The sequence below is a fragment of the Mastacembelus armatus genome, chromosome 6 (genome assembly GCF_900324485.2).
Source record: "Mastacembelus armatus chromosome 6, fMasArm1.2, whole genome shotgun sequence".
NCBI lineage: Eukaryota > Metazoa > Chordata > Actinopteri > Synbranchiformes > Mastacembelidae > Mastacembelus > Mastacembelus armatus.
Genome location: NC_046638.1, coordinates 24,466,763 through 24,481,342, shown reverse-complemented (window position 1 = coordinate 24,481,342; position 14,580 = coordinate 24,466,763). Strand labels below are relative to the sequence as shown.

Sequence of the window (14,580 nt, the reverse complement as noted above, 5' to 3'; positions counted from 1 at the left end):
TCTTGGACACAATGACTTTTTCAATAGACAGCTTGCTCTAGGCTACAATTTCATAATATTTCATAATTTATATAATTTTTTCCCCAAATATGGGTTTGGTTAGAAGCAGCATAATATTTTTAGCTTTCAGAAATATAATTTGGTGTGTCCCCTGGTATTGTAAGCAATAGGAGGGATACCCATAAGTACAACAATAAATATTGTCAGTCATTAACTGCGTTCTTCCTGCCAATTTGTCGTCCTGCTCCACCAAAACTCATGATTCTTGCTCTCCGTCACACTCGCCCTGTTTCCTTCCGACTCGCTTACTCATACACACCCACACACAGCACCCTGTGTCTCGTCCTGAGGGTGTTGTAACCTGACACTAAATCATTAATCTCTGATATAACCCATAAATCCCTCCTCATTAACAGTTGCCCTGGGACTAAGTTGGCATTTGGTCATGGAAGATGCTCGCACACTTCCTCAGCAGCTGCTGTAGGTCAGAGGGAAGCTGGAGGCTGTTCCTTTCCACTCTTTCTTTCTCTGTCTGTCCTCATCCTCTCCATTTTTTTTCTCACTTGTGTTCTCACTTTTCCTCTCCCTCCAACCTCACTGAGTCTCGGTCGTCACTTTTATCCAGCCCGCTCAGCCGTGTTAGCCGGTGTCAGTGCTGTTAGCAGGCATCAGTCCAGTGAGCATGCCAGTACCAGACCAGAGTCTAGTGGGATTAGGGTTTGAAGATTAGCTGTCTCTGTTGTGTCACCACTAATCCATTCCCAAGGTTTGGACCATCACACACACAGATAAAAGAGCTGTTGTAATGGGATCACGAGGGAGGAGAAGCATTTGCAGCAAATTGTGTTCACATTAATCTGTCTCATAAATCTTAGAAGTTCTTTTTCAGCAATCACACAATATGTTTTTTCTTCTACAATAATAGTATCTCTAGAAGCGGTATATTGTGTGATAGATGTGTCACATGTATTATGTGATTTTCTGAGATACGCGTTTCACTTTCCTGTTCACACCTTCCCTCTTCTCTTTTTTGTCCTCTTCCTATCGCTTTCTGCTCTTTCCATCTCACCGTCTTCACTTCTCCTTTTAATAGCTCATGTGATAAAAGATCTCTGTCTGCGTGGGCAATTATGTGAACTTTCATTGTTTTTTGGCTGTGTATGTTTGCTTGTGTTGATACTGCTGTTTTTTTGTCAAACCACAGTCAGCGTCATCTTGCCTTCCAGTCCAATAGAAATATGTATGTCTGTTACTGTCAGTCTAAAAAGAACTTCAAGGCTGTCGGCTCATTTGAAATGCACACACACACACACACACACACACACCCATGCACGCATATGGTCAGGGCTCTTTGTGCCTCCAGCTAGTCTGTGTAAATCAGTGTTTTCAGCCTCCCTATTGGCCATCGCACAGAGACACATTGATTAGTTGAGATCAATGAGATGCAGTATCGTTTTAGAAGAGTTCTGGAACATACTGGATGTGCTGCTGTATTACTCTGCTGTCCCATGTCCTTCATGCTCTATTATTATATATTTTTTTCTGTTAAATCATTTATTCTTACATACATTTGCACATTGTGAGAAAATGTCCTTTCTGTTCACTTGGGCCAATCTAGACAGTTCAGCTCAAACAGTATGTTTAACATCGAAAATACAGACCACTTGTTCTACGTGTAGCACAGCTCAGCATACTGCAGGAGACGTGTGCTGCCAGTTGGAAACGAGCAGGTCTCACCTTTAAAAAAAGATGGTGTTGCTGTCTAACCTCGTTCTTATATAGCAGAATCTTGTTTCCATGGGTACCAAATCGTTGAGCTCCAAGGATGTGAAGCAATTAGTGTGACTTGATGAATGTGTCTGTTTACCACTGCCTGATAACAGTCAAGGCTGGGTGGGAGTCTTTGTATGTGCCTGCTGCATTTGAACCATTTTTTACATGTGTGCACATGTAATTGTATGAATAATTTACAGGTCATAACTCCCGGCTGCTTTTTCTCAGTTTAACACCAGGGTGAAGAAGACGGCGTGCTTTGACCATCTGGTTCAAGCCAATGTGAGGAACAAGAAGGTGCTGAAGGACGCTGTGCAGAATATCACAGCTAAAGGAATTACCAACTACACAAAAGGCTTTGAGTTTGCTTTTGAGCAGCTCTCTGCGGTAGGATCTGTCTAGTTTCCTGTTTTTGAATGAAAAAAGCACGTTATTTTTCTATCTTAAGCCTAACTGAGAGCACAAGAGACTTAAAACAAGTTTTGAATGGACATTTCCTTTGATGACCTAGTAGCAGAGCACTGTCTTTCAGTGCCATCTGCTGGTTGAAGGTGTTATCTCCACTTAACTGCCCAGGCAATATCAGAAATGCTAGAAAGGAACAAAAGGAAGGACCCCTATGAAATAGCAATAATATAATATAATATAATATCATATCATATAATATCATATAATGACACTTAAGAGTATGTCTGATCACTTCTGAACCTGGTCTTTCATTAGCTATTAGCGATTATGTCGGCTTTCTTTACCAGGCTTCACCTGTGAATGTTGTTTTGCATCGCTAGATTTTTATTAACATCTTGACTGTTTGTGTTGGTCAAGTGCAGATTACAGATATTTCTCTGGCCCAGATTTGGAGCTTGAAACAAACAGTTAAATACTTGAGGGTGTCATCCTTAGGCCAGGGATGAAAATCAATTACACAATAATCATTAACTTGCTGTGGATTTCCTTTGACTAGACAAATGTGAGCAGAGCAAACTGCAACAAGATCATCATGCTGTTCACTGATGGAGGAGAGGAAAGAGCTCAGGCCATACTGGAGAAATACAATGCTGACAAAAAGGCATGTAGACAAAACACACACACACACACACAGGGCCATGCATGAATGGGTTGTTTTTCTCTGTGCTGCCATTGTAGTTTTTATTAGACTCAGCTTTTGGGAGTTCCCTTTGGGCTGTCACTTCTGTGTGTACGTCCTCCTTACCCAAAAATTAATGCAGAAGGCAAATTAGCATATTGTGTGAGACACATGCAGGTTGGACACACTTCAACATCACTGAAAAAACAGCAAATACAAAAATTGTAATGTCTCACATTTCAACTGTGATAATTTGAATAATACTAATTAATCAATGTAATTTAACAATTTCACCGATTTAAATTGTCTATTAATCATAAGACATTATGTTAAAGTAATATAAAAAATGAATATATACAGAGAATATTTTTTAACTGTTACAGACAATATCATGGTAAATATTTCTTTAATCGGGTGCTACAGGTGAGGATCTTCACCTTCTCCGTAGGACAACACAACTATGATAAAGGACCCATTCAATGGATGGCCTGTTCCAACAAAGGTACAGCACCAATCATAACAGACGTCCATACTGAGCATCATCACGTTCTTATAATAAGTTATACAGTCGATTAAACAGTGACTTAAGGATGTCTGATTGTTACTGCAGGTTACTTCTATGAAATTCCTTCCATTGGTGCCATCAGAATAAACACACAGGTGAGTTAGTATTTTCCACATTCATCTAGAACAGTGTATGTCCTGTCAATACGGAAACATTCATCTGGGAATGAATTGACTTGTTTAACCAATTTAGGAGTACCTGGATGTTCTGGGAAGACCCATGGTTCTGGCAGACAAGCAGGCCAAACAGGTCCAATGGACTAATGTGTACCTTGATGCTCTGGTATGAGGTCACTTTATCTGTCCTATAACTTACAGTTAAATTACATAAAAATATTGTTATTGCTGTGTTGGTGTTAACATGTCAAGATTCCTGAGTTGGAGAATGTGTCTACTTGTGTTTCCAACAGGAACTGGGTCTGGTCATCACAGGAACACTCCCTGTTTTCAATAAAACCAAGACCAAAGATGACAGGAATGGCAAGGTCCAGTGACAAAAATTTGCTGTAACACATCATGTGTGTTAGTCAGCAGCAGCAACAGGACTTAATTATATTTTCCGTATCTTTTTACTTTCTCATACTCTCAGCACCAGAATCAGTTGATTCTTGGCGTCATGGGGATTGACGTGTCCTTGGATGACATCAAAAAGCTCACACCACGCTTCACAGTGAGTTTAACACTCACACACAGACAAATACACTTTTCCAACAAAAGTCCTCACTCACTTGCTCAGACTTTTCCCTCAATTAGTAAGTAAATGTGATTCAATTAGATGTGTTGTGTTGTGTTTTTCTTGCTCCATATAAAGTCATCCTGAAATAATATTGTCATTAATTACAGCCCCTTTGTTATATTTTACACTCTGCCATGGTCCTTCTATAGTTTTAAACAGACAGATTTGCTGCTGTCTTGCCATTAGGCTGTACATGTACTGTATGTTCAGAATACTGTCATTTGCAACAGATCGGTCCAAACGGGTACTACTTTGCCATTGATCCCAATGGATACGTCCTGCTGCATCCCAATCTCCAGCCAAAGGTACAGTTTCACATTTGAACCTATGTTTTTTCCACGTTCGCACAATAACAGCTTGAATAACACACAGGCTAGCAGACGGCACAGGCTCTTTACAAACTTTTCCATGTGCTGTCACCTCATCAGTCTTCATGAGGAGAATCCATTCCCCAGGCAGAATATGACTTGGTATCATCAGTCCTCAGATAGAAGGTCACTTCTTACCATGTGGATAAAATAGATAAGTAATGTTGTTTAGGGAACTGGCATCTGTGTCTAATAACGAAAGATTATAAAGAAGCACTGTGACATATAGTAGAGATAATGTGTTTATTTAGAATTTAATTCGCTCCACTGACCCTCCACTGACATATGTGAATATGTCATGTTACTACTGCTTATATTTTCTCACTTCAGTAGATGAGGTTTTATAAGATAAAATAAGTGACATGTTTCTTATAGATCAGATTTTTTTTCATTCTGTTCTAATAAAAACATTAAATGTTAGGATGATATGTCACAGGGGGCACATACCTGCCAAAGGTCCTAAATGTGTTTACCTATCATGTAAATGCAGCAGGACTTTTAACCACTGGTCGGTATTAAAATGCGACCCAGAAAATATTAGCCATGACTCCGTAAGAGGTTCCAACACTCCTCTCGGTACAGCACACCACAGCTCCGGTACCTTCAGCCTGAGGCCAGCAAGCTTTGAAAGGCTCCTCAGCGTCCAGGACTGAGCTCTGTGTTTGGAGTCATAGTGTCAGAGCACCTCCCTGTATCTGAAGCACTGGACACACTCTCACATCCAATCTATAAATCTACAACTTTCCACAGTCTAATCCATCAAGACACTTACAGATCCAGTTATTTACTCTCACTAGGTTTTATTGGCGTGGTAATTAACATGTTGTCCAAGCTCATTAAGTCAGGGTAGTGTACTATGTATACCTAAGACTCTAGCCTTCTGTAAGTACTGTAATGTGAAATTAGTTGTTTTTTACAGAGGTGAAACATATAAATGATAAAGAAGAGAAAAATAAGGCAGTGCTGCTATGAATGTTGTATTATGGGTGTGCAGCATTGTTCTTTACATGCACATGTACATGTGTATGTCCCGCTTTCCTCTATTCATTCACTGACAAGACACATTGTGTATAAATCAGTAGTGTAGAGTCTTTCTTCCCTTCTTTCCTCCTGGATTAAAGGGGATTTCCCTCTTGCTTTTTGTCCCCTCCCAAACATTTACTCAGACTGGAGCACTTAACTCTGGACAAAGCTGCGCGTGTGTGTGTGTGTGTGTGTGTGTGTGTGTGTGAGGGTGTGTGTGTGTGTGTGTGTGTGTGTGCGTGCGTGCGTGCGTGTGTGTGTGTTTGTGTAAAAATACTTGTCAGAATGGCTTTGACTTACAGCTGGAAGCGACACAACATATGTATTACAGTAAAAATGTGGACTTTAGTGAACTCTAGACAACTGTGATAATGTGAGATTTTTCCACAACCACCATGTGAAACTGTTTTCAAATGCATCTCTCTATAACTTTCTCAGAAAAGGATTCATAACAGGAAACTCAGGCTCAGTAATAAATATACCATCACATTTCACGAGGTGAGACAAAGTAGAGGTGCAGTACTATAGGTTGAAGTAGTACTTTCTGAAGGTAGTCATGTAGTTGTCTGTACTGTAGTCCCATACAGTAGGTGCTGTTTTCATTTCTTACAAGCATATTATCAGAGATTTGTCTGAGAACAAATGTTTTGTGCAAATCAACAAGATGTGCTGGTTTTCTTACTAAAGTTTAATCAGTTTCTATATTTTATTCAGCTGTTAAAGGCTTGGGGGGGACAACTGTCTGTCCGTCACTCTGTCTTGTTTAAGCAGCGAGTGGGAGATGGTGTGACTATTGATGGTGACCTTTGAACATTTCTCTTCCTTCTTTCTCTCAGCAGTGACTGTGTTTTGACTGTTTGTACTAAACTACATTTTCATCTTACAAATCTGCCTTGTTGCAGTGGTGTTTTTATTTTGATCTCACACTCTAGCTCATCCCTTGCCAACATACAGTATTATCTCTCTCACGCTCTGTCATTGTTTTTTTGTTTTGTTTTAATCGTGTTGCTCCTTTTCATACTCATTATTTCATATTTGATCTTTCATTTTGCTGTTCACACCATTTTATATTCTCTCCTGTCTTTCTTGTGTATGTTTGTTTCATTCTGAATTACCCCATGTTGTATCTCTTGATCTTTTATTCTTTCTTTTCTCATTTTCATGTTGAGCTGCTTCATGTCCATCTTCCTTTGCTGCTCCATTTCATTTCATTTGCCATCACATGTAAGGAACTCATGTTGTTTAATGGACTATTTCATTTTCACTGCATTTTGTTTTGTACCATAATTCAGGTAGCTTTTTTTTAATTGAAACTTTGATGTGACAAGAGTAATGTTTTATTCCACATTCTCCTGCTCTCTTTAAGATAAAATAATTGTGTCATATGTCAACATAAAAACAAGAATACTTAGAAAACACTCTCACCCCACATTTTGATAAGGCTGTGGGGGGACACACTGGTATCAGATTCCATGTACTGCTGCTTTATAGAGAAGCGCTCGATTACTGCTACCATTTAATACCACCATAAAGCCACTCAGACATATAGGGTTTTTAAGACGGGCATTAATAGGGTTCCCATGTCACTTTGGATCAGACCTGATACAGCTGGGTCTGCTGTCATAGATACGGTATTTGGTGCCTTCTATTTATTATGTCCTGGATTTCATTAGATTCATGTCTTAAAGAAAATAATTTCTCCTGATTGAAACACAAAAGAATGAAGAGGCCAGTACATGTTAGTTACTATTGTAGTGGCAGTACGGAGATACAGAGAGAGTTGGTAAGAATCCCTCTCTGAAACAGCCCATTGTGTTTCATAACTTTACTGTATTGTGTCAATAGTATTTAGGTGAAGTGCTATGAATGTGGGTTATTACATAATTAAAAATAGCTTGCAGCCTGCTGTAGCTTTGTTTTGGTCACTATGTGACATTTCTTTGAGTTTAGCATTTCACTTCTCTTCTATCGTCCTTTCCACAGAACCCTAAATTCCAGGAACCTGTTACCCTCGACTTTCTAGATGCTGAGCTGGAAAATGACATCAAAGTGGAGGTGAAATATGCAGATATGTAGAAATGCCCCCAACATATCTACAAACACACACGCACAAATTCAAGCAGAAATAAAGAGTTGGATACACATAGAGGCAGGTATCCAGAAACCAGATGTCACATCATAAAGCTATCATTAGCAGCCCCTGCAAGTGATTTACTTAGTTTCCCTAAATCATGCAGAATGTTTTCCAGCTGATGCTCAGTGAGTCAGACCCATTGACACTGAGACTACATGCACACTGTGTCTCCTCGTCTCTCCTGTAGATCAGAAAAATGATGATCAATGGTGAGACAGGTGAACGCACCATTCACACTCTAGTGAAAACGCAGGACGAGGTAAGAGAAAATACTGAAGGAGTTTAACATTTTTGTTGGGATCCCCTCAATGCTTCTGCTCTAAAACTGTAAAACTGTTCTTCACTATAGAAAAACATACTAACTGTGGCTGACAGTATATATGACCTGTGTTACAGTAATATCATTATAGTTTTGTCACAATAATAAAATTATTTCATTCATTAATTCACGAACATATGAATGCATATGGCATTATCAAGTATTTATCTCTTGTTGTGTAGCAGTTATGTTCTATAGCTCACGATATAAACTGAGAGTTACGCATGTAACTGCGATTCTATGAATCCTGAATGACCGCCAGAGGGCGGTGCTGCAAGCACTGAATGTGCCCTTCGCGCATGCGCAGTTCGAGTAATTATAGCAACAATGTCACGTGTGACCCCGGATGACCCCCAGAGGTGATATATTCCGGCGTCATCCGAGGCTCTTTTCCTACAGAATCTTCTCGCGGGAACGCAAGGATTCTGAGGGACAAGAGAGCTCTGGTGTTCATTCAGAATTCATAGAACCGCAGTTACATGCATAACTCTCGTTCTATTTCATCCTTCCTGACCGCCCTCTGGCTGCAGGCACTGAATGTGTCACGAAGAATCCAGAGTATCCACCTCTGGCCGGAGGACGACATCCAGTGGCTGAGGGGTTACCACATTCAGCCTATAGAATCTGGAAAATGTGCTGGGCGATGTCCATGAAGCAGCAGCATATACAGTATATCGTCCAAGGGTACACCTCTCAAAGCCGCCCGTGATGTTGCGACACCTCTAGTGGAGTGACCCTTTACACTCTGTGGCGGGGAGCGATTGCCTGCCTTGTAGGAATGAGAGATGACATCAACAATCCGGTGGAAGAGGCATTGCTTAGAAAGAGCGCCACCCCTCTTAGGACCCTCATAGCACAAGAACAACTGGTCAGACGTTCTTACCGCCGCTATAGCTGCAATGTATGCCCTCAGTGCACGTACTGGGCACAACAATCTCAGCCTGTCCCCCCTGATTCTGGTGGGGGGTCAAACCGTGCAAGCCTTATGGGTTGGTTGCAGTGCAAACGAGACAGTACCTTCGGGAGGAAGGTTGTGTTCGGCCAAAGTGTAACGCCTGAGTCGTCTGGACTCCATCTCAGGCACGTGTCACTGACTGACAGGGCATGCAGCTCGTCGATGCGTTTTGCAGAGGTAATGGCCAGCAAAAACGCAGCTTTACGTGATACCCACTTCAGTTCTGCCTGTAACAATGGCTCGAAAGGGGGCCCGCAAATGGCCTCCAGCACCAGAGGCAGGTCCCATGCCGGGGCATGTGGGCACGAGTGGACAGTGCCCTCGCGTTCAGAACGGTCTGCCAGACAGGGTTTGACAGAACTGTCTGCTGCAGTTTGGAACGTCCAACGGCCAAACCCACAGCTGGAGACGTCGAGGACTGGGGTGCCAGATCCTCCCACCCAGCTAGGACAGAAGGTCTTCCCTGTATGGAAGGCACCATGGCCTGCCGCGACAGAGTTCAGTCAGAAGGGGGCCACCAATAACAGTCTGTGACCCTCTCGAAGAAACCTCTGGAGTGTTGGAACAACTAGGGATAGCGGTGGGAAGGCATACAAGAGACCTCGAGGCCAGTGATGGGCTAGAGCATCCTGGCGCAGGGGGCCGGTCGGCCCCACCAGGGAAAACCAGAGGGGACAGTGCGTTGACTCCTGTGAGGCAAACAGATCCACCTCTGCCCTGCCGTAGAGGCTCCAGATCTTGTGTACCACCACTGGGTGGAGACGCCACTCTCCTGGAAGAGGTACCTGCCAAGAGAGGTAGTCTGCGAGCTAGTTCCACTCTCCTGGTAGATACATTGCCCGCAGGCTGGACAGGTGCCTTGAGGATCGATGTGATAGACGGTCGAAGTGTTGTCCGACCGTACAAGCACGTGTCTTCACCTCAGATATGGCATAAAATGCTTGAGAGCTAGATGCACAGCCCGCAGTTCCAACACAATGATGTGGTCAGTGCGTTCCCTTACGGGCCACAGCCCCTGTGCTGTCCTGTGTTGCCACACTGCTCCCCATCCTGTGGGGCAGGCATCTGTAGTGACAATTTCCAATTTCCCTCCGCGACACCACAGTGCCCATGGGAACCCCCCTGGACATGTAGGTCCATCTCCACCAAGGAGCTAAGGCACGAAGACACTGTCCTAATACCCGCAGCTTCTGACGCCTGTGAAGCTTGGCATCCAGGCGGAAGCTGTTCAGCTGTCTTTGAAGGGGGCGTAGGTACAGCAAGCCCAGAGGGACAACATGTGAGACAGAGGTTAGTTTGCCCAGAAGACGCAGAAATGTGATGTTGGGCAGCGACCTGCCCCATCTGAAGCGACAGAGCAGGCGAAGGATGTTGCCCACCCGATACGGAGCTGGGCGAGCCATCATGGAGATTGTGTCCAAGGACATCCTGATGAAAGTCGTAGTCAGAGGGGATCAGGCAGCTCTTCTCCAGATTGACCCGGAATCCTAACCTGGCCACATGGGACAGCAGACGAGCTGTGTCCCGAGTTGCCTGATCCTGGGACTTGGCGCAGACCAGCCAATCGTCCAGGTACGGCAACAGCTTCACACTTTGGGCTTGCAAGGGAGCAAGAGCTGCCTTTACACAACGAGTGAACACCCATGGTGAAAGCGACAGCCAGAATGGGAGCACCCTGAATTGCCAGTGGTGTCCCTGGTATGCGAAGCGGAGAAATCGCCCGTGCAGTGGTGAAATGGGGACGTGGAAGTAAGCGGTCCCTGAGGTCTTTAGAGGTGAACTAGTCCCCGCTGGCGACAGTCTGCAATACCTCTGTCGTGGTCAGCATATGGAACGGTAAAACTTTCAAGTACCTGTTGAGCCTTTGTAAGTCTAATATCAGGCGGAATCCGCCAGTCTTTTTAGGAATGAGGAGGTATGGGGAATAGTACCCTCTGGGTTGCAACAGAGGGTCTACTGCCACCCCTGGCGAGGAGGGCAGATAGCTCCTGATCCAGCGCCAGGGCTTTTCGAGTCTCTGATGATGGTCATTTTGACCCAGTTCGAAATAGGGGGCCGGCGTCAGAATTGCAACTTGTACCCATGAGTCAAGGTGGCAACCACCCATGGGTCTGAAGTGAGAGCAGCCCAAAAACTGAGGTGCTGTTGGGTGAAGCCCCCGACCGCCGGCCCGGAAGTTTCATCCCCTGCCCCCACTGCCCTTAGGGGCCTTGGAGGGGCGACGGGGAGGACACTGGGCCCAAAGCTGTTCCGGCGAAGGACAGGCTTGATCCTGAAAGCCCATGCTCGCCCTCCGCGCCCACTGATGCTGATAAGGACCAGTAGCAGGGTGGGTTCTACGCGGCAGCCGAGTCCTGGGAGCTGTTGTCTGAACTCTGAAAGTGGGTGGGGGAGCCATGGGTCTACTGAGGCTTGACAGCTGCTGTCTGGTCTCCCGAGCACGAATGATTCGCTCCAGCGCTCCAAATAATTCTCCCGGTTCCACAGGGACACTACTGGGGAATTTGCGACACTGCTCTGTCAGTGCCGACTGTGCCAGCCATATCTGACGGCGAGTCTGGACTAGAAACGACATCATCCTACCAAGTTCACGGGTTAAGAGGGCAAAAGCCTGCAATGCTGCATCACTGAACACTGTAGCGGAAGCCGCATCAGTGCTGTCCGGCAAGTAGGCTGATAAGGCAAACGTCAAGTGCGCCAGTGAATTTCCCAGATGGCCAGCACAAGCGGCGTTATAGGCCCTTGTCACCAGGTCATCCGTGACTCATTGGGGCATTGGGGCCGCGGGCACCAGACAGTGGGGCGCAGGGCCTCCTCAGGTGTCACATTGAGGGAGGCAACAGCTGGCTCCACTGCCGACATGTGTGCCAAGCCAGCCTCCGCTGCATTGTGCATGGATGCCAGGACTCGACCATCTGCTGAAAGCCAAGACCTGGCTCCCAGGTCCCTCCAGCAGGCATGTAGCTCCTTCAGATATTCTCTGGAAGGGAGAACAACAAAGGCCGTAGGGAGCTGTCCACGTCTGAAGAAGGTGCTCTGCGGGGTCGAGTCAGCCTGCAGTGGGACCTCATTGTCACCTGTGTCACTCAGTGAGCTGCGACCAGAGGACACCGAACTCATGTCTGAAGCCCGAGAGGCCCTCTCCCCAACATCCTCCATAAACTGGGAAGCTGAGGCGGCCAACGAAAGGACATTGTCCTCCGGGGCCCAACCAGGCATAGGCAGAGAGGATGACAATGCTGCCGCTGCTGGAGGGTCAGGGTGTTGAGCTTGAGAACAGATCTCATCTCAGCTAATTCCGCTGACAGCCGGTCAACCCTCGAGGAACATTCACGTCTGGCTTTTGTGCTCTTCTTAGGGGAGGGTGTTGTAACCATGGGCTCAGCCAGGCGCCTTGACCGCCGAGGTGGCCCTAATGCCTCTCGTCCCGAGGGCGGGAGGTCACCCTCATCCGCCGGTGACAGCAGTGCCAACCTGGCTAATCTCCGTGCACAAGGCAAGTAGCTGCAATTCATGCATGGGTTGTCAGACAATCCTTCCCTCAGGTGATCCAGACTGATGCAGGCCGTTCAGAGGTTGTGCCCATCATCTGGCTGAAGTATGTCACCACAGGTCACACAGCAGTGAGCCCCCTCCATGCTGAGAGGCTCCACTGTCTGCCCCAGTCCAAGGTGGCCAGTACTTCCGTCACTGCATCCGCAGCCGAAGGGAACAATCCAACTGCCGAAAACTGGGAGCAGGGAGCGCGAACGCTGCCGTCACCAATAGGTGATCAGGTCACTTCCAAACAGAAAACAACTACGGCGCTTCTACCGCAGCGAAAAAAACAATGCGTTAGTCACCTAAGTGGGGGCGGGGAGCGCAAACGCTAACTCTACACCAGTAGAGGCTTCAGGCGCCGGCTGTATCCTTTTTTTTATTTTTTATTTTTTTAAAGAAATCAACTGCAGCGTTTCAACCACAGCGAAAAAACGATGCGTCAAAAGCAAAGTGGGAGAGGGGAGCGCAAACGCTGCCGTCACCAGTATATGGTCAGCTCACTACCCAGCCAAAAACAACTACGGTGCTTCTACCGCAGCGAAAAAACGATGAGTTAGTCACCTAAGTGGGGGCGAGGCTGATAATCAGAGACGCCACTATTGCGCCCTGACCACAGTAATCGAACCCTGCCACAAACAACAAGTGGGAGAGGGGAGCGGGAATGCTGCCATCACCAACAAGTACTCAAATCACTACTAACAAAAAAAAAAAAAAAAAAAAAAAAACCCACCACGGCATTTTGACCGCCGCAACCATCAATGCGTCCAACGCAGCAAAACTGGGAGAGGGGAGCGAGAACGGTCCCGTCACCAACAACTTAGTTACTTCAAACAGTAAACAACTTTTCTGCTGCGTTTCACCCACCTCATGGTTAACGTTACAGCGTGAAATCCACAAATCCCCAGTCGCAGCTCTTACTCGAACTGCGCATGTGCGAAGGGAACATTCAGTGCTTGCAGCACCACCCTCTGGCGGTCAGGAAGGATGAAATAGAACCAGTGATGCAAAGTGAAGAAGAAATACCAACACAAAATACAAATGAGCTGCTGATTATGTGCCAGACCTTTTTGACTGAGATAATATTTGTTTATTTAGTCTAATTTTTACCTGGACAGTATACAGATTTTGAAATGATCTGATATTTGCATATTTTTAGTATTTAAAACTGCATATGTCCAACTTTAATACTCTTTGAGCAATAACTATGAAGCTGTTCTGAACAGCTTTTCCTGTGTGTACCATCTTTGACAGAGGTATATAGATAGAGGAGTGAGGACGTACACCTGGGCACCTGTCAATGGAACTGATTACAGGTAACTGGGTATTTATTTTTTGTTCTGGTTCATGGAGATTACTCTATGTCATTTAAGACATAATTCACTGCAGTTAACTACTGAGAGCACTCCATGTGCTGGAGGACTCTCTTAAACCAACAGGGGTCACTCTCTTGTTTCTAACATCAGGCTGTGTGTGGTTGATGGGAAATACTTTTCAGAGGTGATTTTTGCATTTCACTCAATCAGAAACGCATGTGTTTCTACACAACATCAATGTTGTTGTTTTCTCTTAACAGAAATTCCCTATAGTCAAATGAAAGTGAAGCTTGTGAAGGTGTTTCAACAGAAAATGCACTGGATGACGTTTGAATTGGAATTTAGAGCACTTTTAATTTTGCAAAACAAATTAGTTCCTGTTTACTCCAGGTACTCTGGTTTCCTCCCACGGTCCAAAAAACATGCATGTTAGGTTGATTGGTGGCTCTAAATTGCCCATAGGAGTGAGTGTGAGTGTGTGAGGTTGTTTGTCTCTATGTGGCCCTGTGATGGACTGGTGACCTGTCCAGGGTGGACCCCTGCCTTTCACCCAGAGAGAGCTGGGATAGGCTCCAGCAGAAAATACAGCAGGAAATTAGTTCCTGACCTGTAACTGAAAATTTCCATTATCGTGACTCGGACCTGTCTTTTCTGCAGCCTGGCACTTGTTCTGCCTAAATACAGTGAACACTTCATTCAAGCTAAAATGGGAGATGACATGAAACAAGCTATGTGTGAGTATAAACAGTGCACAAACAAACCAATCGC

The 14,580-nt window shown here is 45.1% G+C and overlaps 1 protein-coding gene across 2 annotated transcripts in view; it reads left to right on the top strand.

The window, feature by feature from the left end:
• Positions 1–14,580, top strand: part of LOC113133257 (voltage-dependent calcium channel subunit alpha-2/delta-1) — a 50,813-nt gene that overhangs the window by 21,900 nt on the left and 14,333 nt on the right. For both annotated transcript variants that reach the window (XM_026311940.1, XM_026311941.1), the window contains exons 9-20: positions 2,002–2,160; positions 2,738–2,842; positions 3,284–3,362; positions 3,471–3,520; positions 3,618–3,707; positions 3,835–3,909; positions 4,014–4,094; positions 4,391–4,465; positions 7,535–7,606; positions 7,873–7,944; positions 13,751–13,812; positions 14,470–14,546. In XM_026311940.1, the coding sequence (XP_026167725.1) occupies positions 2,002–2,160; positions 2,738–2,842; positions 3,284–3,362; positions 3,471–3,520; positions 3,618–3,707; positions 3,835–3,909; positions 4,014–4,094; positions 4,391–4,465; positions 7,535–7,606; positions 7,873–7,944; positions 13,751–13,812; positions 14,470–14,546 (997 nt within the window). The remainder of the gene's footprint in view (positions 1–2,001; positions 2,161–2,737; positions 2,843–3,283; positions 3,363–3,470; positions 3,521–3,617; positions 3,708–3,834; positions 3,910–4,013; positions 4,095–4,390; positions 4,466–7,534; positions 7,607–7,872; positions 7,945–13,750; positions 13,813–14,469; positions 14,547–14,580) is intronic.